We start from the raw sequence: 23,446 nt of genomic DNA on the forward strand, positions 1-23,446 counted from the left end.
TAGAGTTGTGTTATATACTTAAGCCAAAGTCTTAGGGGACCAACAGTTGTGATCATAAGAATGTCACTTATCTGGGGCTAGTGCAGTGGCTCACACCTGTAATCTAGCAAGTTGGGAGGCCAAGGCAGGAGGATCACTTGAGGCCAGGAGTTCAAGATCAGTCTGGGCAACACAGTAGGACCCTGTCTCCACAAGAAATTTAAAAATTAGCCAAACACAGTGGCATATGCCTGTAGTCTCAGCTACCCAGGAGGCTGAGGTGGGAGCGGCTTGAGCTCAGAAATTCAAAGTTACAGTGACCTACAATCATGCCACTGCACTCCAACCTGGGCAACAAAGCGAAACCTGTCTCTTAGAAAAAGAATATTGCTTATCTAGAGACAACATTCTTTTTGTTTGTTTTTGAGATGAGGTCTCACTCTGTTGCCCAAGCTGGAGTGCAGTGGTATGATCATCTGCTTTTTCATCTGCTGTTTCCTCTGCGCCAGGACATTATACCAAGGTTACATCTCTAAATATGCTTCATAACACAAACCGTATGTCTGCTGGAATTGCATATGTGCAGTTGCAGTCCTAATACAGTTACACTTATGAAATGGATACCTGATCCACAACAGACACCATTACTGTTTCTATATCTATTAATAATACCAAAAGCAATATTTATAAATGAAATAATATTGTTTACTTAATAAAAATATAAAGAACATTAGCTATTTGCTAGTGTCAAAAAGAAGGGTGGCAGTTGTAACTGTGCCCTCTCCCTTTAATGGGAAAAGCCAAATAATTTTAAAATGAAAGCCTTTCACCATCGATGCCAGCAAACTTATATAAATGTTGTTTTCATAAAATAAAAATAAATTTAAAATGCTCATTAACAGCATGAGACAGTGAGTAGAACAAAGCAGCTACTGAGTGTATTACTCCACACATTCATCATAACAACACAAGAGAGTTCTGTGTTAGGGGTGTATTAACATTGCTTTTAAACTTTAGTGAGGCTGGCTGGGTGCTGTGGCTTACACCTGTAATCCCAGCACTTTGGGAAGCCGAGGCAGGTGGATCACCTGAGGTCAGGAGTTTAAGACCAGCCTGGCCAACCAATATGGTGAAACCCTGTCTCTACTAAAAATACAAAAAAATTAGCTGGGCAAGGTGGCATGCCCCTGTAGTCAAAGCTACTTGGGAGGCTGAGGCAGGAGAATTGCTTGAACTCAGGAGTTGGAGGTTGTACTGAGCCAAGATCGGACCACTGCACTCCAGCCTGGGTGACAGAGTTAGAGTCCGTCTCAAAAAAAAAAAAGAAAGAAAATTAAACTTTAGTGAGGTATCTGGGGGAATATGAGCTTATAGAACCTAGGTAATCCATTCCTAGATGGATTATATTTATAGTTATGCAGTCCAGAGTTCATATCTTGTCAAATCATGTGGCTTTGGGAGTGTTACATCAATTCTTTTTTTTTTTTTCTTTTTTTTTTTTTTGAGATGGAGTCTTGCTCTGTCGCCCAGGCTGGAGCGCAGTGGTGTGATCTCAGCTCACTGCAAGCTCCGCCTCCCGGATTCACGCCATTCTCCTGCCTCAGCCTCCCGAGTAGCTGGGACTACAGGCGTCCACCAGTACGCCCAGCTAATTTTTTGTATTTTTAGTAGAGACGGGGTTTCACCGTGTTAGCCAGGATGGGGATGGTCTCGATCTGCTGACCTCGTGATCTGCCCGCCTCGGACTCCCCAAGTGCTGGGATTACAGGCATGAGCCACCGCACCCAGCGTTACATCAATTCTTTAAGCCTGTTTGCTCACCTGAAAATGAAGCTAGTAATTCCTGCCTTGTGTGGTCATTATGAGCATTAAATGAAATAACACATTTATATAGCATTAGCATATAGCATTTCTGTGTAATACAGCACATACAAAATAGTCCGTAGTTTGGTGACATGCTTTTTTCACTTAACCGTCTGTCACGAACATTTTCCATATTAATAGATCTGTATCAGCATCATTTTAATGGCTATCTGATGCTAATTTCGAGGTAATATGTACTATAATTCACCCTGGAGTAACCTCTGGCAGAGCGACTGTAGCATAGGCATTTCTGTAGGACTGTGCTGTTTCCTGTTAACTGCACTCCTCACTGCCCTAGTGCTTCTGATTCTTCTAGGTGTTAATGGTTTGAGGATGCTGGGGATTCTCCATGATGCAGTTGTGTTCCTCATTGAGCAGCTGTCTGGTGCCAAGCACTGTCGAAATTACAAATTCCGTTTCCACAAGCCAGAGGAGGCCAATGAACCCCCCTTGAACCCTCATGGCTCAGCCAGGGCTGAAGTCCACCTCAGGCAAGTTCCCTTCTTTTCTGTCAGCAGTTTTGGATCTCGATTTTCTTATCTCATGACACAGTCGTCTTCCCACATACCCTTTGAGATTTCCAGTGTTAATGCCATCGTCCTTTACTGCTTTATTAAAGCATTTCTGTAAATACTTTTTCATCTTTTGGCCCCAGGAAGTCAGCATTTGACATGTTTAACTTCCTGGCTTCTAAACATCGTCAGCCTCCTGAATACAACCCCAATGATGAAGAAGAGGAGGAGGTACAGCTGAAGTCAGCTCGGTAAGTCTTGAGTGGGGTGCAGTCATTAGAAACTGCTTTCCCTCTCCTCCAGCTGGTCAGGGCACTATTTAGGAATGTGTTTGCATCAGAATTTCCTGGATAAGATTTAAGAAGACTGAAATCCATTTGTGTTGAAGTAGCAGTAGGTGCCTGGTAAGGAGTGAGGAATATAAGGTACAGAGGAGAAATTCAAAGAACTGTAAGATGCATATTTTCTTTAATGACGGTATACTCTGTCAGCTTTGGTTGTACCACCATAGTCGTCATGGTCAGAAAGTACTATATATACTAAAAATGGGGCCCATTGGCCAGGCGTGGTGGCTCATGCCTGTAATTCCAGCACTTCGGAAGGCTGAGGCGGACAGATCACAAGGTTAGGAGTTCAAGACTAGCCTGACCAACATAGTGAAACCCCGTCTCTACTGAAAATACAAAAATTAGCCCGGCATGGTGGCGTGCGCCTGTAGTCCCAGCTACTCAGCAGGCTGAGGCAAGAGAATCGCTTGAACCCAGGAGGCGGAGGTTACAGTGAGCTGAGGTCGCGCCACTGGACTCCAGTCTCGGTGACAAAGCGAAACTCCCATCTCAAAAAAAAATGAGGTTCATTTTATAAGGCACTTATTCAGTTTGGCATTGAACAGAGAGTGTACTAATTTTCTCTAGGAACCTTCAAGACTCAAAACATTATTTCCTGAAGAAAATTCGTTAATAGTATGTCTTATCTCTTAGGAGGGCAACTAGCATGGATCTGCCAATGCCCATGCGTTTCCGGCACTTAAAAAAGACTTCTAAGGAGGCAGTTGGTGTCTACAGGTATGGCTAAAATTCTAGAAAGAACTATAGAAAATGAATGCAGTTTTTCAAAGTCAAAGTAGACCAAATGCTGAAGTGACCTTCCTCAGTAAGTGAGGATTTTACGGATACTGTTTATTGACCCTCGTATCCTGGGAACCTGCACCTGCTTGTGTTGAACAAGGACTTTAACATAATAAGCATTAAAACATTGCCGCTTCCAGTGGGTTGCAGAATGGAAATACCTTTTATCTTTGGCCATTTGTTAGAACAATATACACAAATCAAGGGTCCAAATTTTTATTTTCTCAAGTATATGTCCCTCCTGAGGAAGTAACAGACCAGGAGAACTTATTCATGTATTCATGCACTTAACCTTACTTGCAAAATTTGTGTCTGACCTCTTTTCCATCTTTGTCCTAGGTCTCCCATCCATGGCCGGGGTCTTTTCTGTAAGAGAAACATTGATGCAGGTGAGATGGTAATTGAGTATGCCGGCAACGTCATCCGCTCCATCCAGACTGACAAGCGGGAAAAGTATTACGACAGCAAGGTAAGTCTCCCACTTGCACTCACCCAGTTCTTTTGTTTTGCTGTAGAAAGGGACCAGTATGATCCCTGGATCCCAAAAGAAATAGTGTATGTTATCAATTCAAAGATGTTAATTAAAAAAAAAAAAAAAAAACTGAAATTCGTGAGGGGCCCAGTAAAAATACAAAATCCCCATCCTGGCTAACACGGTGAAACCCCGTCTCTACTAAAAAATACAAAAAACTAGCCGGGCGAGGTGGCGGCGCCTGTAGTCCCAGCTACTCGGGAGGCTGAGGCAGGAGAATGGCGTGAACCCGGGAGGCGGAGCTTGCAGTGAGCTGAGATCCGGCCACTGCACTCCAGCCTGGGTGACAGAGCGAGACTCCGTCTCAAAAAAAAAAAAAATACAAAATCCACTCTGAGGATTAGCATAGAAAGTTACTCTTAGAGGTCTGAGTGGCTCCTGGTATCAGAAGCAAATAGCTATTCAAGTTTTAGGTTTCTGTTTCCCGCAGAGACATTAGAAGCCTCTAGACTAGTGGCCTGTAATCTAGGAACTCCTCATGGAAGCATCTTGAAAGATAGGTACTGGGAGAAATCTGGGAATTTTACTAGAAGAAACTTTATCAGCAGCTGTAGGTAATATCAAGAGAAGATTGGGAAATGTTCTTAAACCTGAGTTTATAAGAAATGACAAGTTATTCTCCTTTCTTCTGCATGTACAGGGCATTGGTTGCTATATGTTCCGAATTGATGACTCAGAGGTAGTGGATGCCACCATGCATGGAAATGCTGCACGCTTCATCAATCACTCATGTGAGCCCAACTGCTATTCTCGGGTCATCAATATTGATGGGCAGAAGCACATCGTCATCTTTGCCATGCGTAAGATCTACCGAGGAGAGGAACTCACTTATGACTATAAGTTCCCCATTGAGGATGCCAGCAACAAGCTGCCCTGCAACTGTGGCGCCAAGAAATGCCGGAAGTTCCTAAACTGAAGCTGCTCTTCTCCCCCAGTGTTGGAGTGCAAGGACGTGGGGCCATCCAAAGCAACGCTGAAGGCCTTTTCCAGCAGCTGGGAGCTCCTGGATTGAGTGGGCACAGCTGAGGGGCCTCTGTGATGGCTGAGCTCTCTTATGTCCTATACTCACATGTGATCATAGTCCCGGAGAGAGAGTTGAGGTCTCGAAGAAAGATCTATGATCGGCTTTCTCCTGGGGCCCCTCCGATTGTTTACCGTTAGAGAGTGGGAATGGGGTCCCTAGCAGACTTGTCTGGAAGGAGCCTGTTATAGAGGGTTGGTCATGTTGGGAGATTGGGCCTGAATATCTCACAGAAATAAGTTGCCATCCTCAAGTTGGCCCTTTCCCAAGCACTGTAAGTGAGTGGGTCAGGCAAGGCCCCAAATGGAGGGTTGGTTGGATTCCTGACAGTTTGCCAGCCAGGCCCCACCTACGGCGTCTGTGGAACAAACAGAGGTCTGGTGGTTTTCCCTACTATCCTCCCACTCGAGAGTTCATTTCTGGTTGGGAGACAGGATTCTTAGCACCTCTGGTGTCAAAAGGCTGTCATGGGGTTGTGCCAATTAATTACCAAACATTGAGCCTGTAGGCTTTGAGTGGGAGTGTTGTCCCCAGGAGCCTTATCTCAGCCAATTACCTTTCTTGACAGTAGGAGCGGCTTCCCTCTCCCATTCCCTCTCTTCACTTCCTTTTCTTCCTTTCCCCTGTCTTCATCCCACTGCTTTCCCATGCTTCTTTCTGGGTTGTAGGGGAGACTGACTGCCTGCTCAAGGACACTCCCTGCTGGGCATAGGATGTGCCTGCAACAAGATCCCTGAGCCTGTAAGCACTCCAGGTGGGGAAGTGGACAGGAGCCATTGGTCATAACCAGACAGAATTTGGAAAAGTTTTCATAAAGCTCCATGGAGAGTTTTAAAGAAACATAAGTAGCATGATTTTTTAGGAGATGAAAAAGATTATTTAAATAGGATTTAAATCATGCGACAACCAGAGTATCACAGCCAGGATGACCCCTGGGTCCCATTCCTAAGACATGGTTACTTTATTTTCCCCTTGTTAAGACATAGGAAGACTTAATTTTTAAATGGTCAGTGTCCAGTTGAAGGCAGAACACTAATCAGATTTCAAGGCCCACAACTTGGGGACTAGACCACCTTACATTGAGGGAACTCTGCCACCTGCGTGCAACCCATGGCTAAAGTAAATTCAATGACACTACTGCCCTGATTACTCCTTAGGATGTGGTCAAAACAGCATCAAATGTTTCTTCTCTTCCTTTCCCCAAGACAGTGTCCTGAACCTGTTAAATTAAGTCATTGGATTTTACTCTGTTCTGTTTACAGTTGACTATTTAAGGTTTTATAAATGTAAATATATTTTGTATATTTTTCTATGAGAAGCACTTCATAGGGAGAAGCACTTATGACAAGGCTATTTTTTAAACCGCGGTATTATCCTAATTTAAAAGAAGATCGGTTTTTAATAATTTTTTATTTTCATAGGATGAAGTTAGAGAAAATATTCAGCTGTACACACAAAGTCTGGTTTTTCCTGCCCAACTTCCCCCTGGAAGGTGTACTTTTTGTTGTTTAATGTGTAGCTTGTTTGTGCCCTGTTGACATAAATGTTTCCTGGGTTTGCTCTTCGACAATAAATGGAGAAGGAAGGTCACCCAACTCCATTGGGCCACTCCCCTCCTTCCCCTATTGAAGCTCCTCAAAAGGCTACAGTAATATCTTGATACAACAGTTTCTCTTCTTCTTTCCCGCCTCTCTCCTTTCCGGCGCAACTTCCAGAGTGGTGAGAGATGGCAATCTTTTACATTTCCCTCATCTTTCTTACTTCAGAGTTAGCAAACAACAAGTTGAATGGCAACTTGACATTTTCCATCGCCATCTGCCTCACAGGCCACTCTTTCCTTTCCCTCTGCCCACCAAGGCCTCGTATCTGCAGAGAACCCATTGATCACCTTGTGCCCTCTTTTGGGGCAGCCCGTTGAAACTGAAGCACAGTCTGACCACTCACGATAAAGCAGATTTTTCTCTGCCTCTGCCACAAGGTTTCAGAGTAGTGTAGTCCAAGTAGAGGGTGGGGCACCCTTTTCTCGCCGCAAGAAGCCCATTCCTATGGAAGTCTAGCAAAGCAATACGACTCAGCCCAGCACTCTCTGCCCCAGGACTCATGGCTCTGCTGTGCCTTCCATCCTGGGCTCCCTTCTCTCCCGTGACCTTAAGAACTTTGTCTGGTGGCTTTGCTGGAACATTGTCACTGTTTTCACTGTCATGCAGGGAGCCCAGCACTGTGGCCAGGATGGCAGAGACTTCCTTGTCATCATGGAGAAGTGCCAGCAGGGGACTGGGGAAAGCACTCTACCCAGACCTCACCTCCCTTCCTCCTTTCGCCCATGAACAAGATGCAGTGGCCCTAGGGGTTCCACTAGTGTCTGCTTTCCTTTATTATTGCACTGTGTGAGGTTTTTTTTGTAAATCCTTGTATTCCTATTTTTTTTAAAGAAAAAAAAAAGTTAAGCTGCATTTGTTACTGAAATGATTAATGCACTGATGGGTCCTGAATTCACCTTGAGAAAGACCCAAAGGCCAGTCAGGGGGTGGGGGGAACTCAGCTAAATAGACCTAGTTACTGCCCTGCTAGGCCATGCTGTACTGTGAGCCCCCTCCTCACTCTCTTTCTACCAACCCTAAACCCTGAGGACAGGGGAGGAACCCACAGCTTCCTTCTCCTGCCAGCTGCAGATGGTTTGCCTTGCCTTTCCACCCCCTAATTGTCAACCACAAAAATGAGAAATTCCTCTTCTAGCTCAGCCTTGAGTCCATTGCCAAATTTTCAGCACACCTGCCAGCAACTTGGGGGATAAGCGAAGGTTTCCCTGCAAGAGGGAAAGGCGGCAAAAATGGCATAGCTATCTCCAAAACACATCTGAGTTCATTTCAAAAGTGACCAAGGGAGTCTCCGCACAAAAGTGCAGATTGAGGAACTGTGGTGGGTCATTCCCAAGAATCCCCCAAGGGGCATCCCAAATCCCTAAGGAGTAACAGCTGCAAACCTGGTCAGTTCTCAGTGAGAGCCAGCTCACTTTTAGCTTTGCTGCTAGAACCTGTTGTGGCTGCATTTCCTGGTGGCCAGTGACAACTGTGTAACCAGAATAGCTGCATGGCGCTGACCCTTTGGCCGGAACTTGGTCTCTTGGCTCCCTCCTTGGCCACCCACCACCTCTCGCACAGCCCCTCTGTTTTTAGACCAATAATAAGAATTAAGGGGGAAGCCCTGGCAGCTATACGTTTTCAACCAGACTCCTTTCCCGGGACCCAGCCCGCCACCCTGCTCGCCTCTGTCAAACCCCGGCCAATGCAGTGAGCACCATGTAGCTCCCTTGATTTAAAAAAAAAAAAAAAAAAAAGGAAAAAAAAAATACAACACACACACAAAAATAAAAAAAAATCTTCTAATGAATGTATCTTTCTAAAGGACTGACGTTCAATCAAATATCTGAAAATACTAAAGGTCAAAACCTTGTCAGATGTTAACTTTTTAAGTTTGGTTTGGGATTTTTTTTTTTTTTTAATAGAAATCAAGTTGTTTTTGTTTTTAAGGAAAAGCGGGTCATTGCAAAGGGCTGGGTGTAATTTTATGTTTCATTTCCTTCATTTTAAAGCAATACAAGGTTATTGAGCAGATGGTTCTGTGCCGAATCATGAATGCTGGTCAAGTCACACACTCTGGAAACTTGCAACTTTTTGTTTGTTTTGGTTTTCAAATAAATATAAATATGATATATATAGGAACTAATATAGTAATGCACCATGTAACAAAGCCTAGTTCAGTCCATGGCTTTTAATTCTCTTAACACTATAGATAAGGATTGTGTTACAGTTGCTAGTAGCGGCAGGAAGATGTCAGGCTCACTTTCCTCTGATTCCCGCAACGGGGGGAACCTCTAACCATAAAGGAATGGTAGAATAGTCCATTCCTCGGATCAGAGAAAAATGCAGACATGGTGTCACCTGGATTTTTTTCTGCCCATGAATGTTGCCAGTCAGTACCTGTCCTCCTTGTTTCTCTATTTTTGGTTATGAATGTTGGGGTTACCACCTGCATTTAGGGGAAAATTGTGTTCTGTGCTTTCCTGGTATCTTGTTCCGAGGTACTCTAGTTCTGTCTTTCAACCAAGAAAATAGAATTGTGGTGTTTCTTTTATTGAACTTTTAACAGTCTCTTTAGTAAATACAGGTAGTTGAATAATTGTTTCAAGAGCTCAACAGATGACAAGCTTCTTTTCTAGAAATAAGACATTTTTTGACAACTTTATCATGTATAACAGATCTGTTTTTTTTTTTCCTTGTGTTCTTCCAAGCTTCTGGTTAGAGAAAAAGAGAAAAAAAAAAAAAAAAGGAAAATGTGTCTAAAGTCCATCAGTGTTAACTCCCTGTGACAGGGATGAAGGAAAATACTTTAATAGTTCAAAAAATAATAATGCTGAAAGCTCTCTACGAAAGACTGAATGTAAAAGTAAAAAGTGTACATAGTTGTAAAAAAAAGGAGTTTTTAAACATGTTTATTTTCTATGCACTTTTTTTTATTTAAGTGATAGTTTAATTAATAAACATGTCAAGTTTATTGCTGCACATGGTTAAGCTTCCTTTTGGCTTTGGTTGGAGAGGGTGGAGAAAAGGGGGAGGGGCATGGCCTGTGACCTGGTCACAAAGTACCTTCCACAGTCTTAAGGTGGCATCACTAAATCATTCCTTGTCGCCCACCTTCAGGTCCGCTCCACACTGGCTCTCTTGACTGTATTTTCTTCCTTTATTCATCAGTGATGTACGTTCAGGACCTAATTAATTGTGGATATGAGGCAGGGTCAAGAGGACAAAGGAACAGGGTCTTTACCTTCTACGTAGCTCCCCTGTTTTATCCAAGGAGGTCAAGTAGTGATTTTTATCTATTTTCTCCTCAACTGTGAATATAATAAACAAAGCATTTCAGGGAGAAGCTGGAGAGCACCTTCTCTTAGCTGCACTCCACCTTAAGGCTGAAGCTGGATTTGTTTACTGTTTCTCCTGGGGGCAGAGGCAGTAGAGAAGTAACCAAATAGTCTGCCAAGCCAGGACCAACCCTCCAGGCCACAGGTTGAGCAAATGCTAAGGGCCAAGGACAGGGAGACACTCCTCATGAAGGGGTGGTCCTCATCCTTTCAGATCAACTTCCTGCTGGAGGCTCCACCCTCACCACGTCCCTCCCTCTTCTCTCATCCGGAGTCACCTTTTGGGATTTTGGAGTTGGGCACCATGGGGACTCCAAATGACCGGGCAGTGCTGCAGGCCATCTTCAACCCTGACACCCCATTTGGAGACATTGTTGGACTGGACCTCGGAGAGGAAGCAGAAAAGGAAGAACGAAAAGAAGGTGGGCATTTGATCTGAAGTGTAGCTTTGCACATAGGCTGGCCTGCTGGCCTCCCGAGGTGGCAGAGGTAGTGGTCTTATAAGGCCCCTTGTTCCATGATTATGATTGAGATTGGAATCAGAGAGGTTGGCTGCTCCTTAGTGCACTGATGGGGGTTTGGTAAGAGACGTCCTGCCAAGAGGAGTAAGCCGGGGTTTGTCTCTCAATCCATCAGCTCTCAGGCCTCTGAACTTACACTTAATTGATTGTATGATCCAAACTTAACTGCCAGGTGATGTTAAACTCTCATATTTTTGTCATAACAGAGAATACCACCACCAGAACGAAGACTGAAGTAAGGCAGGGCATGGTTGCTCAGTTGAGTGGTTCCAATATAGCAAGCACAACTAGTATCCGTTAAACACTGTCACAAGCCAAGCTCCAAGCTAACTCTTCTGCAGTGAGTGTGTTCACTGGCTTTTCCATTAGTCCCTAATGAAGAAGTTTTTGATATCCTTTGTTTCTGAGGATTAAAGCCTACACCTTACTAACTCAGGCCGAAATGCTAAGGGATACATAAGAAGTGATGTTCATGATCTGGGAATGTCATGGTGGCCTTTGCATAAAAGGCAGTGTAGTAGAGTAAAATGCAGACAGGAGCCAGAATGACCTGGGTTCAAATCCAAGCTCTGCAATGTATGGCCTGTGTGACCTGGAGCAAGTGCTTTAACAGATTGAGGAGTTTGGGCTTCATTCTCTTGGCAATGGGGAACCAACCAAAGCCCCTTTCCAGGTCCCCTTGGAACTCAGGCAATGCTAACTCCCAGCCTTAGTGACCTCATCTCCCCCTACCCCAAACACTGCAGCTGACCCCTGCTGTGACCCATTCCCAGTCAGCTCTGTCTCAGATCTCAGAATTCCAAAGCCTGAGGTGGCTTTTTCTTCTTGCTACCAACTGCACACCTGGCCCCTCCTGGCTCCTTCCCTGGCCCAGATGAAGTTTTCCCTCAAGCACAGTTGGAACAGTCCAAGGCCCTGGAGCTGCAGGGGGTGATGGCAGCAGAGGCTGGGGACCTCAGCACAGCCCTGGAGAGGTTTGGCCAAGCCATCTGCCTGCTGCCTGAGAGGGCTTCAGCCTACAACAACCGTGCCCAGGCCCGGCGACTCCAGGGAGATGTGGCAGGTAAGGGGAGATGCCCTGTATCCTCTGCAAAAGGGCCCACGGGAGGGCACAGACCAGAAATGAAGTGGCTGTGGGGCTGGGGTGGCCTTGCTAAACCCCTCTGGAGCCTGTCTTCTTACCTATAAGGTAGGAGATGTATTGGGGCCCTGCTAATATCATGGGGCTAATGTGAAATTCAGAAGAGACTGCATTCCATTAAGGAACAGTTAATGAGAGCCTACAATGTGGCAGTAGGCTGGTGCTGAGGACACTGAGATAAAGGGTATATGAATCGCCAACATTCATATAGCAGTCACTATGTACCAGGCATTAATCACTTTACATATAAACTAGTAAATCAATCCTCACAACAACCCTAAAAAGTAGGTACCATTGTCATCCCCAGTTTATAGATGAAGAAACTGAAGCATGGAGAGGCTAAGTAACTTGCCCACTATCATACAGTCAGGTAGCAGCAGAGCTGAGATGTGAACCAGGTGGTAGGGCTCCAGAGTGTGTGCTCTTAATCGCCACATGATACTGCTCCTCAGAACGCTCCCACTCCAGGGGGCAGAACAGACACATAATTCTGAGACCAGCAAAACAAGTTTGAGAAGGGTCAGCGTGGGACCTGTTCCTGAAGGGCGAGTTTTTTTGTTTTTTTTTTTTTTTGAGACGGAGTCTCGCTCTGTCGCCCAGGCTGGAGTGCAGTGGCGCAATCTCGGCTCACTGCAAGCTCCGCCTCCCGGGTTCATGCCATTCTCCGGCCTCAGCCTCCCGAGTAGCTGGGACTACAGACGCCCGCCACTGCTCCCGGCTAATTTTTTCTATTTTTAGTAGAGACTGGGTTTCACCATGGTCTCGATCTCCTGACCTTGTGATCCGCCCGCCTCGGCCTTCCAAAGTGCTGGGATTACAGGCGTGAGCCACCGCGCCCGGCCTGAAGGGCGAGTTTTAAAGGATGAGTAGGAGTTAGTTGGTGAGTGGAGAAGGTAGTCTGTAGAGGTCCAAAAAGCAGGCACAAGTACAGAGAGCTTCAGGTCTTCAGGCTGGGTGGAGCAGGGAGTGGAGGAGGGATGGAGAGCTGAGCCTGGAGCTGTGGGCAAGGGCCTGATGAACAGCTTGGGAGTATTAGGCTGAGACTGCACTGTCTTGAAAACATGGGGGATCACTCAAGGATTTTAACAGGAGAGTGACTTGATCAAACTCCTGCTGCATTCAGGTTATTCTAATTAAGTGGAGACAATGGGACCACACTGGGGACCAAAGATGAGGCTAATGTGAAGGTATAAACCACGGAAACCTAGTACTACTTGACTGTTAGGAGCAGTGGTGACGCAGGTGCTCCCAGAACCAGCAATGCCAGGCTAGGGAGTTTTGAGCCCACTCCAAGAACAATGGGAACCTCCCAAGAGCCCCTTTCCAGGGTTATCTGCCCCAGATCGCTGGAGACAGCCTGCAGACGAAAACCCCAGGGAGATGCAGAGGTGCTTCCAACTAGAGATTCCTCCAGACCAGCTCCTCTGAGGGAAACCAAGGAGTACTGCAATCTGAGCGCTTCTCCGGAGGCTCGGGCTCTTTAGGAGACTAGAGAACATGAGTGAATTGAAGCAGAGTCCGAAAGAAGCCAGCCTGATGGACTTAAGAAGGTGGCTGGCTGCCTGAGGTTCTGAGTTCAGAGTTCTGAGGCCCAACCCAAGTATTTTACAAGAATAATAAAAATAAAAACGATGCAGGCCAGCTCTGGCTCCAGGACCAAGGAAATTAGATACATGGAGATAACCAAAGAATAACGAAAGGCAACCAGTCCAGGATATAGGGGAGAGAGAATGTGTTCTAAAGCAAGCAATGGAAAAGAGAAAAGGGCACTCAAAAGGAAAACAATGAGAAACTGTCTTGATTGTACTTGTAAGAAATGACTGTGCAGTTAATACTATTTTTTTGAACCCTGACATTCAGAGTCAGTCACCTGGCCCATAGTGGATGCTTAATAACAGGTGTGGAATAAATTGGCTGCTACTTGCCCGGGCAGTGGGCCAGACTCAAAAACATAGTGACCATTCAGAATCCCGCAACGTTCATGTTTTCGTATATTAGCGGTGGAAAATAATAGGAACAAGGCGAGACCTGGACTTCAGTCCCAGCTCTGCCACTAAGTGGCTTGGCTGTACAGCCCTGGGCCAGTCCTCTCAACTCTTTCACAGGCTTCGTCTGTGTAATGGGGATAACGATCCCTACCTCTACCAGGTGCGAGGCTGGTTGTAAATGGCCACGCCCGGGAGCCGCGAGGACCACGGTGATCCGCGCGGCAGCAGGCGGGCTGGGGCTCCGGCAAGGCCGCCCCGGCGGCCGCTGACCCCCGCCCCGCCCGTCTCGTCGGTCCCGCAGGCGCCCTGGAGGACCTGGAACGCGCGGTGGAGCTGAGCGGCGGCCGGGGCCGCGCCGCCCGCCAGAGCTTTGTGCAGCGCGGACTCCTGGCGCGGCTGCAGGGCCGAGACGACGACGCCCGCAGGGATTTCGAGAGGGCGGCACGGCTGGGCAGCCCCTTCGCGCGGCGCCAGCTGGTGCTGCTCAACCCCTACGCCGCGCTGTGCAACCGCATGCTGGCCGACATGATGGGGCAGCTGCGCCGCCCCCGCGACAGCCGCTGAGCGCTGCTGGCCCGCGCGTCCGTGGGCGAGGGGACGGGAGGGGGCCCTGAACCAATAAAGCCGTCGGGCCTAACCGACTCCGCCTGCTCCTGCGTCCTGCCCGCGCCCGGAGGGAAGGGCACGCGGGGGCACTCTGTGCGTGGGGCCTCTTGGCGCGGGCTAGGGACCAGCCAGGCGGGTGGTGAGCCGCGACCGCCCACCTGCCGGGGGAGGGCCTGTGGGGCCAGTGGTCGGGCATCGATTGGCCCTGCCTGGCTCAGCCCCCGCCCTTGCAGCGGACTGCGGTGCTCATCAGACCTGAGCAGTTGCTCCGGCAGCGGTCGGGGAAGGAGCCAGGTGAGCCGCCGCGGTGGCTGGGGGCGGGGGCAGGATGCTCGGCGACCCCACCCTCCAACCCCCTCCTCTTCCGCCCACATCCGCCGGAGCCACCAACACCAGGAAAGGGGGCGTAGGGCGAGGGATGGGAGAGGGAACAGGGCAGGAGAGAGGATGGGATCGGGAGAAAGGCGATTCCTTTGGGGGAGGGGCGCGTGGAGACGGAGTATGAGTGTGTGTGAGTGTGCGTGTGTGCAAGGTGTGGTTGCACGGATGCTGGTTGCTTCTGCGTATCTGCGGGCGTGTGTCTGTTTGTATTGTAGCCTGGAGTCAGTGCTCGGTTCTGCACCTGCAGGATGTCCAGGTGTCTGCTGGGTGGGTCTGTACCTTTGGGCTTTGCCCTTCGTGTCCGTGCCTTCGCCACTGGGGGCTGGTCTATATTTGTGTCTCCGTACATGGTTCTTTTTGTTTCTGGAGAGTAAATTCCTGGAGCAATTGCTAGACCTACCTGCTGTCACCTGGCTGACACGGAGGCCCGCCCCCTTCTCTCAGCAGCCTGGGGCCCAGGCCCGGGCCACCATGGCGCTGCCTCCAGGCCCAGCCACCCTCCGACACACACTGCTGCTCCTGCCAGCCCTTCTGAGCTCAGGTACACCCCTGTTCAGTCGTTGACCAAGTCCTTCTGGGGTCCAAAGCCCCCTCTCTCCTCTGTCTGCTCTTCTGTTTGGGTACCTACTCCAGGCCCGAACCCCTGGAGCCCCTGTTCCCTTCACCCACCTACCTAGGTCCAACCAGCCAGTCCCTGGTGAGAGGACTCAGGCGCCCTTTCCCTTGGCCTGCTGCTCCTCTCACTGGGGCAATTCCTGGTCACAGCACAGTACCAACCCTGCCTGACCCCTTCCCAGAGGCCCCCTGCTGTGTTCCAGGTTGGGGGGAGTTGGCGCCACAAATAGATGGTCAGACCTGGGCTGAGCGGGCACTTCGGGAGAATGAACGCCACGCCTTCACCTGCCGGGTGGCAGGGGGGCCTGGCACCCCCAGATTGGCCTGGTATCTGGATGGACAGCTGCAGGAGGCCAGCACCTCAAGACTGCTGAGCGTGGGAGGGGAGGCCTTCTCTGGAGGCACCAGCACCTTCACTGTCACTGCCCACCGGGCCCAGCATGAGCTCAACTGCTCCCTGCAGGACCCCAGCAGTGGCCGATCAGCCAACGCCTCTGTCATCCTCAATGTGCAATGTGAGTGACCCTGAGGTGGGCAGGGAGAGAGGTTCTCTGCCCAGGGACCCCCCAGCACCCACCAGGCAGGTGGTCCGCAGGGCATTTAGCAGACACTTAAGCACTTTGCAAATATGAACTCATTTTATCCTCTGAATAATCCCATGAGGTCATTACTATTTTTGTCACCATTTTACAAATAAGAAAACTGAGGCAGAAAGAGGTTAAGCAATCCGCACAGGGTGATGATCCCGCTGGTAAGAAGCAGAGCCAGGATTCATATCTGGGCATTTGGCTCTAGTATTTACACTCATAATCACTATGAAATGCTGCCTGTCTGGCAGACCCAGCCATCCTGTTCCTCAGCATGCCCTCTGAGGAGAGGCCCAGGCCCCTGGCTCCCATCTGGGTTTGGGAAGAAAGGGCCAGAAGTATAAGGGGCTGTGGTGAGAGCATATTGGCCTCTGCTTTGCACCAGTCAAGCCAGAGATTGCCCAAGTCGGCGCCAAGTACCAGGAAGCTCAGGGCCCAGGCCTCCTGGTTGTCCTGTTTGCCCTTGTGCGTGCCAACCCGCCTGCCAATGTCACCTGGATCGACCAGGATGGGCCAGTGACTGTCAACACCTCTGACTTCCTGGTGCTGGATGCGCAGAACTACCCCTGGCTCACCAACCATACAGTACAGCTGCAGCTCCGCAGCCTGGCGCACAACCTCTCGGTGGTGGCCACCAATGATGTGGGTGTCACCAGTGCCTCACTTCCAGCCCCAGGTGAGCATGGCCAGCAACTGGCCCAGCAAAGCCTCAGGTGGGTGCAGGGGTCCACATCCCCATACAGAAATGGGAGTACTTTTTTCCCTGTGAGTTGGTCTTGTGGATGAACTGTTCCCAGCCACCCTGGGCAAGGAGGGCAGAGCAGTACCTATGGCGTGTTGGGGTTGGGGCACTGCCCACTTGGGACCTAACCAGAGGACATCCTCCAGGGCTTCTGGCTACCCGGGTGGAAGTACCACTGCTGGGCATTGTTGTGGCTGCTGGGCTTGCCCTGGGCACCCTCGTGGGGTTCAGCACCTTGGTGGCCTGCCTGGTCTGTAGGAAAGAGAAGAAAACCAAAGGTAGGCCAGGGACACTGGGGGCAGTGGGGATGAGGTCAGGCTGAGCAGCAGCCAGGACAGCAAGTGCAGCTGGGCAGAACCAGTCGTCTCTGACGGTGGCAGAGCACTTCCAGGGTGTGGCCATGGGTAGGGTGACATGCATCCCAGGTAGCAGGGTCAGGCACTGGGAACCCAATCTCTGCCCCCAGGGCCAAGCCTGGGCATTTGAGAGACCCCTTGCCTGAGGGTCCTGGCTCTGAAAGGGTAGGAGGAGAGCCCAGCGTGGGAGGGCATGTTGAGAATTAGGGACATGGTTTCATTCTCCGCAGGCCCCTCCCGGCGCCCATCTCTTATATCAAGGTAATTCTTCCTGGGGCTGGGTGGACAAGCCTAACCGAAATGCAGGACGGGGACAGGAGGGAGCCTGGGGTTTCTGGTAGAGGCAGCCATGAGTGCCTGTGCTGGGATGCATATCCATCCCGACCTTTATCCTCCCTGTAGTGACTCCAACAACCTAAAACTCAACAACGTGCGCCTGCCACGGGAGAACATGTCCCTCCCGTCCAACCTTCAGCTCAATGACCTCACTCCAGATTCCAGAGGTATATCTAGGACCCTGCTCTTTGCCTCTGCTTAATCTCCAGAAGTGCTTCTGAGAAAAAGAGAGCTTGGTGCTTGGGAGGGGCGAGGCCCCATCAGGCACACTCCTGTTCCTGAACACTGCCCTCTTTGTCAACCAGCAGTGAAACCAGCAGACCGGCAGATGGCTCAGAACAACAGCCGGCCAGAGCTTCTGGACCCGGAGCCCGGCGGCCTCCTCACCAGCCGAGGTACTGGGGAAGGGGCCTGCCACCCTCCTCCTCTGCCCCCCAGCCCTGTGCTTATGCCAAAGGCCTCCAAGTGCCCAGGAGGCAGAGAGGGCTCTCCCAAATCCCAAGGAACAAGCGTTACTGAGTCCCTGCGGGCTTCTTTGATCCTGCAGGTTTCATCCGCCTCCCAATGCTGGGCTATATCTATCGAGTGTCCAGCGTGAGCAGTGATGAGATCTGGCTTTGAGCCGAGGGCGAGACAGGAGTATTCTCTTGGCCTCTGGGCACCCTCCCATTCCTCCAAGGCATCCTCTGCCTAGCTGTGTCACCAACGTGAAGAGGTCATGCCACTGCCACTTTTGCTTGCCCTCCTGGCTGGGGTGCCCTCTATGTCATGCATGTGATGCATTTCACTGGGCTGTAACCCACAGGGGCACAGGTATCTTTGGCAAGGCTACCAATGGGACCTAAGCCCCTCATGCTGACTCAGGGCGGGCCCTGCATGTGATGACTGGGCCCTTCCAGAGGGAGCTCTTTGGCCAGCGGTGTTCAGATGTCATCCAGCATCCAAGTGTGTCATGGCCTGCTGTATGCCCACCCCAGTACTCCACAGCACCTTGTACAGTAGGCATGGGGGCATGCCTGTGTGGGGGACAGGGAGGGCCCTGCATGGATTTTCCTCCTTCCTATGCTATGTATCCTTGTTCCCTCAGGTAAAATTGAGGACCCTGCTAGCTATGTAGAACCAAATTGCCCTTTGTACAGGAACCAACCCCTGGCCCAGGGGCACTGGCCAAGCACAAGTCTTTTTTGCTGCACACCTCTCTGCTCTTGTCTGCCCCTTCCTTCCCCCTCTCCTCCAGAGAATTCTAGGTTACATGTTGGACCTTCTCTACTACTTCGCTGGGCACTAGACTTTTCTACTGGCCTGTGCCACTGCTCAGTATTAGCACAAGTCAGGGAGGAAGAGGCAGGCGATGAGTCTAGTAGCACCCAGGACGGCTTGTAGCTGTGCATCATTTTATTACAGTGTTAGCACTTTAAGCACATCCCCTAGGGGAGGGGGTGAGTGAGGGGCCCAGAGCCCTCTTTGTGGCTTCCCCACGTTTGGCCTTCTGTGATTCACTGTGAGTGTCCTGAGCTCTCGGGATTGATGGTTTTCCTCTCAGCATGTCTCCTCCACCATGGGACCCCAGCCCTGACCAACCCCTGGTTGCCCCATCAGCAGGAAGGTGCCCTTCCTGGAGGATGTTCGCCACAGACACATAGTTCAACAGTGTGGAAGCTTTAGGGGGACATGGAGAAAGGAGGAGACCACATACCCCAAAACAACCTAAGAACGTTTTAAAAGGCGACCTGTAAATGATTGGAAATTAATATAGTACAGAATATATTTTTCCCTTGTTGAGATCTTCTTTTGTAATGTTTTTCATGTTACTGCCTAGGACAGTGCTGAGCACACAGTAAGTTTAATAAACTTGACTGAATTAATTTACATACCTCTGCTTCATTTCTTCTATTAATATATTTTTGGTTTTGTTTTATTTTGTTTTGTTTGAGATGGAGCCTCACTGTATCACCCAGGCTGGAGTGCAGGGGTGCGATCTTGGCTCACTACAACCTCCGCCTTCCAGATTCAAATGATTCTCCTGCCTCAGCCTCCCAAGTAGCTGGGACTATAGGCGCCTACCACCATGCCCAGCTAATTTTTATATTTTTAGTAGAGATGGGGTTTCACCATGTTGGCCAGACTGGTCTCAAACTCCCGACCTCAAGTGATCCGCCCACCTTGGCCTCTCAAAGTGCTGGGAGTACAGGTGTGAGCCAGCGCACCCAGCCTTCTTCTAATATGTTTTTTAAATGAAATTTTCCAGTCTCACAGTGGAAAAAAATATGGCAAGCACCTGTATATCCACCACTCACCTCTGACATTACCAAATTTGCTTCAGAAAAATGAATAATATTTCTTTAATTACACTGTTCCCAGTGGCAGGATTGGCATCTTCTATTTCAGGAGTGCTGAGTGGGGGGCTCTTGGCTATAACCAGCATCTCATTCTCACTTGGTCCATACCACTCAGCTGCTTCTTCCCACCTCAGGACTGGGCTAAAGTATGCTGAGCCCCTTTGTCCTGCCCATGCGAACAGAAGGCTCAGACTGGGCTGTGATTTTGTTTGGTACAAAGTTATGAGGTTCATTGAAATTTTGTTACATATATATGTATGTATGTGTATATACAGAGAGAGAGCTCGAGAGAGCACGCGTGTGTGTGTCTTGCTCTGTCACTCAGGCTGGAGTGCAGTGGTGCAGTCATAGCTCACTGCAGCCTTGAACTCCTGTGTTTAAGGGATCCTCCCACCTCAGCCTCATGAGTAGTTGGAACTGCAGGTGTGTGCCATTGTGCTCAGCTAATTAAAAAATATCTGGGGGGACTGGACACGGTGGCTTACGCCTGTAATCCTAGCACTTTGGGAGGCCGAGGTGGGTGGATTGCCTGAGCGCAGGAGTTTGAGAGCAGCCTGGGCAACACAGTGAAACTCCATCTCTACTAAAATACAAAAAAATTAGCCGGGCATGGCGGCATGCGCCTGTGGTCCCAGCTACTCGGGAGGCTGAGGCAGAAGAATTGCTGGAACCCAGGAGGCAGAGATAGCAGTGAGCCGAGATCACGCCAATGCACTACAACCTGGGTGACAGAGCAAGACTCCGTCCTTAAAAAAAAGAAAAAAATGTGTAGAGACAGAGTCTCACTCTATTGCCCAGGCTGGTGTGACACGTGTATAATATGTAGTGATCAGGTTAGGATATTCAAGGTGTCCATTACCCAAGTACAATACACTTTTGTTAACTATACTCACCCCACTCTGCTATCAAGCATTGAATTTATTCCTACTAACTATATGTTTGTACCCTTTAACTCACTTCTTTTCTTTATCCCACATTTTCTTTACCCATTCATCAATTGATGGTCACTTAGGTTGATTCTGCATATTTGCTATTGTGAATTGTGCAGCAATACACATGCAGGTGCAGGTGTCTCTTTGATATTTTGATTTCCTTTTTGGAGATACCCGGAAGTAGGATTGCTGGATTGAATGGTAATTCTATTTTTAGTTTTTTGAGAAATCACAGGCCGGGTGTGGTGACTCGTACCTGTAATCCTAGCACTTTGGGAGGCCGAGGCAGGTGGATCGCTTGAACCCAGGAGTTCAAGACCAGCCTGGGCAACATGGTGAGACTCCCATCTCTACAAAAACACAAAAATTAGCCGGGCGTGGTGGCGTGTACCTGTAGTGCCAGCTACTTGGGAGGCTGAGGCAAGAGGATCACTTGAGCCCAGGAGCCGGAAGCTGCAGTGACTGAGATCACCCCACTGCACTCCAGCCTGGGCCACAGAGTGAGACCCTGTCTCCAAAGAAAAGAGAGAATCCCCATATGGTTTTCCATAGTGGTTGTACTAGTTTACATTCCCACCAGTATAAGAGTATAAGAGTTCCCTTTTCTCCTCATCCTCATCAATATCTGTAATTATTTGTCTTTTTTTTTTTTTTTGAGACAGAGTCTCTATCACTCAGGCTGGAGTGCAGGGGTGCGATCTCAGCTCACTGCAACCTCCACCTCCCAGGTTCAAGCGATTCTTCTGCCTCAGCCTCCCCGGTAGCTGGAACTACAGGCATGTACCACCACGCCTGGCTAATTTTTGTATTTTTAGTAGAGACGGGGTTTCACCATATTGGCCAGGCTGGTCTTGAACTCCTGACCTCATGATCTGCCCACCTCGGCCTCCCAAAGTTCTGGGATTACAGGTGTTGAGCCACCATGCCCAGCTTTGTCTTCTTAATCATAGCCATTCTGACTGGGGTAAGCTCATTGTGGTTTTGATTTGCATTTCTCTGATGATTAGTGATGTTGAGCATTTTCTCATATACCTGTTAGCCATTTGTATGTCTTTTGTTTTTTTTTGTAGTTAGCTATTTAATGAGGTGCTTAAGACATTTAGAACACCAATTTGTGAGGATAAATTCCATTCGTCAGGGCAAACACAGATCCAGGTAGCCCTGGAGCTGAGGAACAGCTTTGATTTTTGGTAGAATTTGTGAGTCCACAGCTTTCTGATCAATCTTGTGCTGCTCTATAATCTCGTATTTCTCTTTTTCTGTGTCGAAGATCTCACCTTCCTGGTGTCTGGGCTTCCGCAGCTGCTGCTTCTTGAAGTAAGCATCAGTAAGATGTTTTGGGATTTTGACATTGCTGATACCGATTTTGGTTGAGGTGGCAATGACAAATTTCTGGTGTGTTCTTCGTAGAGGAACTCGATTGAGGACCAGAGGTCCAGTAACAAGTAACAAACCACTAGCCAGCTGCTTCAGGAAAACCACCCTCTTGCCCCTGTGGCGTCCAGTGAGGATGATCAGAACGGTCCCGGGGGGAATGCTGGCTCGCAGTTTTCTCACGTGCTGACTGAAGGGTTTTTTTGCCGTGGCTCAACAGCTTTCGAGGCACATCTTCAGTAGGATAATATCTAGGCATTTTGCGAAGTTTAACCACCCGGGTACTGCCGTTCTTGTCACCACCAACTGGTTTTGTAAGAGTTGCAAGAACCTTCTCCTCCTCTTTCATTTCAAGCTTGGATTTAGCGGCTGAGTACTTCCTCTTGTACACGGCCTTTCTGGAATACATGGCAGATCGGGAATACCTGCCAATTCCTCTGACAAAGACAGGGTTGCGGCTGCAATGGGGCTTCCCCTTCTTGGGCTTCTTAGCCTTGAGGTTACCCTTTTTCACCTTGCCACCAGCATCAGCCTTCTTGGCTTCGGGTTTCTTCTCTTTAGTATCTGGCTTCTCAACTTTTTCACCCGCCATCTTGCAAGATGGGAAAGAGCCATTTGTATGTCTTCTGTTGAGAAATGTTGGCCAGCAGTAGTGGTTCGCGCCTGTAATCCCAGCACTTTGGGAGGCTGAGGCGGGCGGATCACAAGAACCTGGGAGGTGGAGGTTGCAGTGAGCTGAGGTTGCGCCACTGCATTCCAACCTGGGTGACAAGAGCAAAACTCTGTCTCAAAAAAAAAAAATAAAGCATCCATGTTGTCGCACGTGTCAGAATTTTGTTCATTTTTAAGGCTGAATAGCGTTCCATTCCTTACATATACACATTTTGTTTATCTGTTTATCTCTCAATGGACATTTGGGTTGTTTCCGCCTTTCGACTATTGTAAACAAGATTACAGGTGTGCGCCGCCTTGGCCGCCCGGAGTGCTGGGATTACAGACCTGAGCCACCACGCCCGGCCGGAAAGACTTTTTATTCTGGCTTCCATGTTGTTCCTTGTTATTGGCCTGTTCAGCTTTTGGATTTCTTTATGGTTGAATCTTGGTAGGGTGTATGTGTCTAGGAATGTATCCATTTCTTCTAGATTTTCCAATTTCTTGGCATATAATTGCTCATAGTAGCCACTAAAGGTCCTTTGAATTTCTGAAGTATTGTAATGTCATGTCTCCTTTTTCTTTCTTTTTGAGATGGAGTTTTGTTCTTGTTGCCCAGGCTGGAGTGCAGTGGCAACCTCTGCCTCCTGGGTTCACGGGATTCTCCTGCCTCAGCCTTCCGAGTAGCTGGGATTATAGGTGCCCACCACCACGCCTGGCTAATTTTTGTATTTTTAGTAGAGATGGGGTTTCACCATGTTGGCCAGGCTGGTCTCAAATTCCTGACCTCAGGTGATCTGGCCTCCTCAGGCTCCCAAAGTGCTGGGATTACAGGCGTGAGCCACCGCGCCCAGCCATAATGTCTCCTTTTTCATCTCTGATTTTATCTGAGTCTTCTCCCTTTTTTTCTTAGTCTGGCTAAAGT

General features: G+C 48.9%; 3 protein-coding genes, 1 long non-coding RNA gene and 1 pseudogene across 22 annotated transcripts in view; 3 read left to right on the forward strand and 2 right to left on the reverse strand.

Annotated features, from left to right (window-relative positions):
• The window catches only part of KMT2A (lysine methyltransferase 2A), a 94,592-nt gene extending 84,996 nt beyond the window's left edge, over positions 1-9,596 (forward strand). For 3 of the 5 annotated variants that reach the window (XM_025357342.1, XM_025357343.1, XM_025357341.1), the window contains exons 32-36: positions 2,159-2,333; positions 2,498-2,605; positions 3,335-3,418; positions 3,821-3,950; positions 4,654-9,596. In XM_025357342.1, the coding sequence (XP_025213127.1) occupies positions 2,159-2,333; positions 2,498-2,605; positions 3,335-3,418; positions 3,821-3,950; positions 4,654-4,929 (773 nt within the window). In that variant the 3' untranslated portion in view covers positions 4,930-9,596. Of the gene's footprint in view, positions 1-2,158; positions 2,338-2,497; positions 2,606-3,334; positions 3,419-3,820; positions 3,951-4,653 lie in introns of all 5 variants that reach the window. The other 2 variants (XM_025357344.1, XM_025357345.1) reach the window with 1 other exon arrangement.
• On the reverse strand, positions 1,926-14,025 carry LOC112606646. The gene is made up of 3 exons (XR_003115669.1): positions 13,754-14,025; positions 3,799-3,847; positions 1,926-2,237 (listed from the first exon to the last, which is right to left on the reverse strand). It is a non-coding gene; the product is annotated as an uncharacterized LOC112606646 (long non-coding RNA).
• On the forward strand, positions 10,195-15,600 carry TTC36 (tetratricopeptide repeat domain 36). 4 transcript variants are annotated; one of them, XM_025357360.1, is made up of 4 exons: positions 10,195-10,374; positions 10,680-10,813; positions 11,348-11,536; positions 13,904-14,465. In XM_025357360.1, exons 3-4 carry the CDS (start codon positions 11,407-11,409, stop codon positions 14,164-14,166), a joined length of 393 nt encoding a protein of 130 aa, XP_025213145.1. In that variant the 5' UTR covers positions 10,195-10,374; positions 10,680-10,813; positions 11,348-11,406; the 3' UTR covers positions 14,167-14,465. The 4 variants fall into 4 exon arrangements, with proteins under 4 accessions (XP_025213145.1, XP_025213146.1, XP_025213144.1 ...); XM_025357361.1 differs by having other exon boundaries at positions 11,371-11,536; XM_025357359.1 differs by lacking the exon at positions 10,680-10,813 and adding an exon at positions 15,037-15,600 and having other exon boundaries at positions 10,201-10,374; positions 13,904-14,502.
• Positions 14,324-19,096, forward strand: TMEM25 (transmembrane protein 25). Of its 11 annotated transcripts, none has more exons than XM_025357353.1 (9): positions 14,362-14,502; positions 15,034-15,130; positions 15,408-15,719; positions 16,177-16,467; positions 16,680-16,811; positions 17,120-17,150; positions 17,292-17,392; positions 17,531-17,620; positions 17,773-19,096. In XM_025357353.1, the coding sequence occupies exons 2-9, from the start codon at positions 15,061-15,063 to the stop codon at positions 17,844-17,846; spliced, it is 1,101 nt and encodes a 366-aa protein (XP_025213138.1). In that variant the 5' UTR covers positions 14,362-14,502; positions 15,034-15,060; the 3' UTR covers positions 17,847-19,096. The 11 variants fall into 11 exon arrangements, with proteins under 11 accessions (XP_025213141.1, XP_025213138.1, XP_025213137.1 ...); XM_025357352.1 differs by having other exon boundaries at positions 17,534-17,620; positions 18,769-19,096; XM_025357356.1 differs by lacking the exon at positions 16,680-16,811 and having other exon boundaries at positions 14,324-14,502; positions 15,037-15,130; positions 17,773-19,094.
• A 2,499-nt stretch (positions 19,097-21,595) lies between these two features.
• Positions 21,596-22,478, reverse strand: LOC112606643 (annotated as a pseudogene). The gene has a single exon (XR_003115668.1). The product of XR_003115668.1 is annotated as a 60S ribosomal protein L6 pseudogene (transcript).
• Positions 22,479-23,446: the final 968 nt, after the last annotated feature.

This window comes from Theropithecus gelada, chromosome 14 (genome assembly GCF_003255815.1).
Source record: "Theropithecus gelada isolate Dixy chromosome 14, Tgel_1.0, whole genome shotgun sequence".
Taxonomy (NCBI): domain Eukaryota; kingdom Metazoa; phylum Chordata; class Mammalia; order Primates; family Cercopithecidae; genus Theropithecus; species Theropithecus gelada.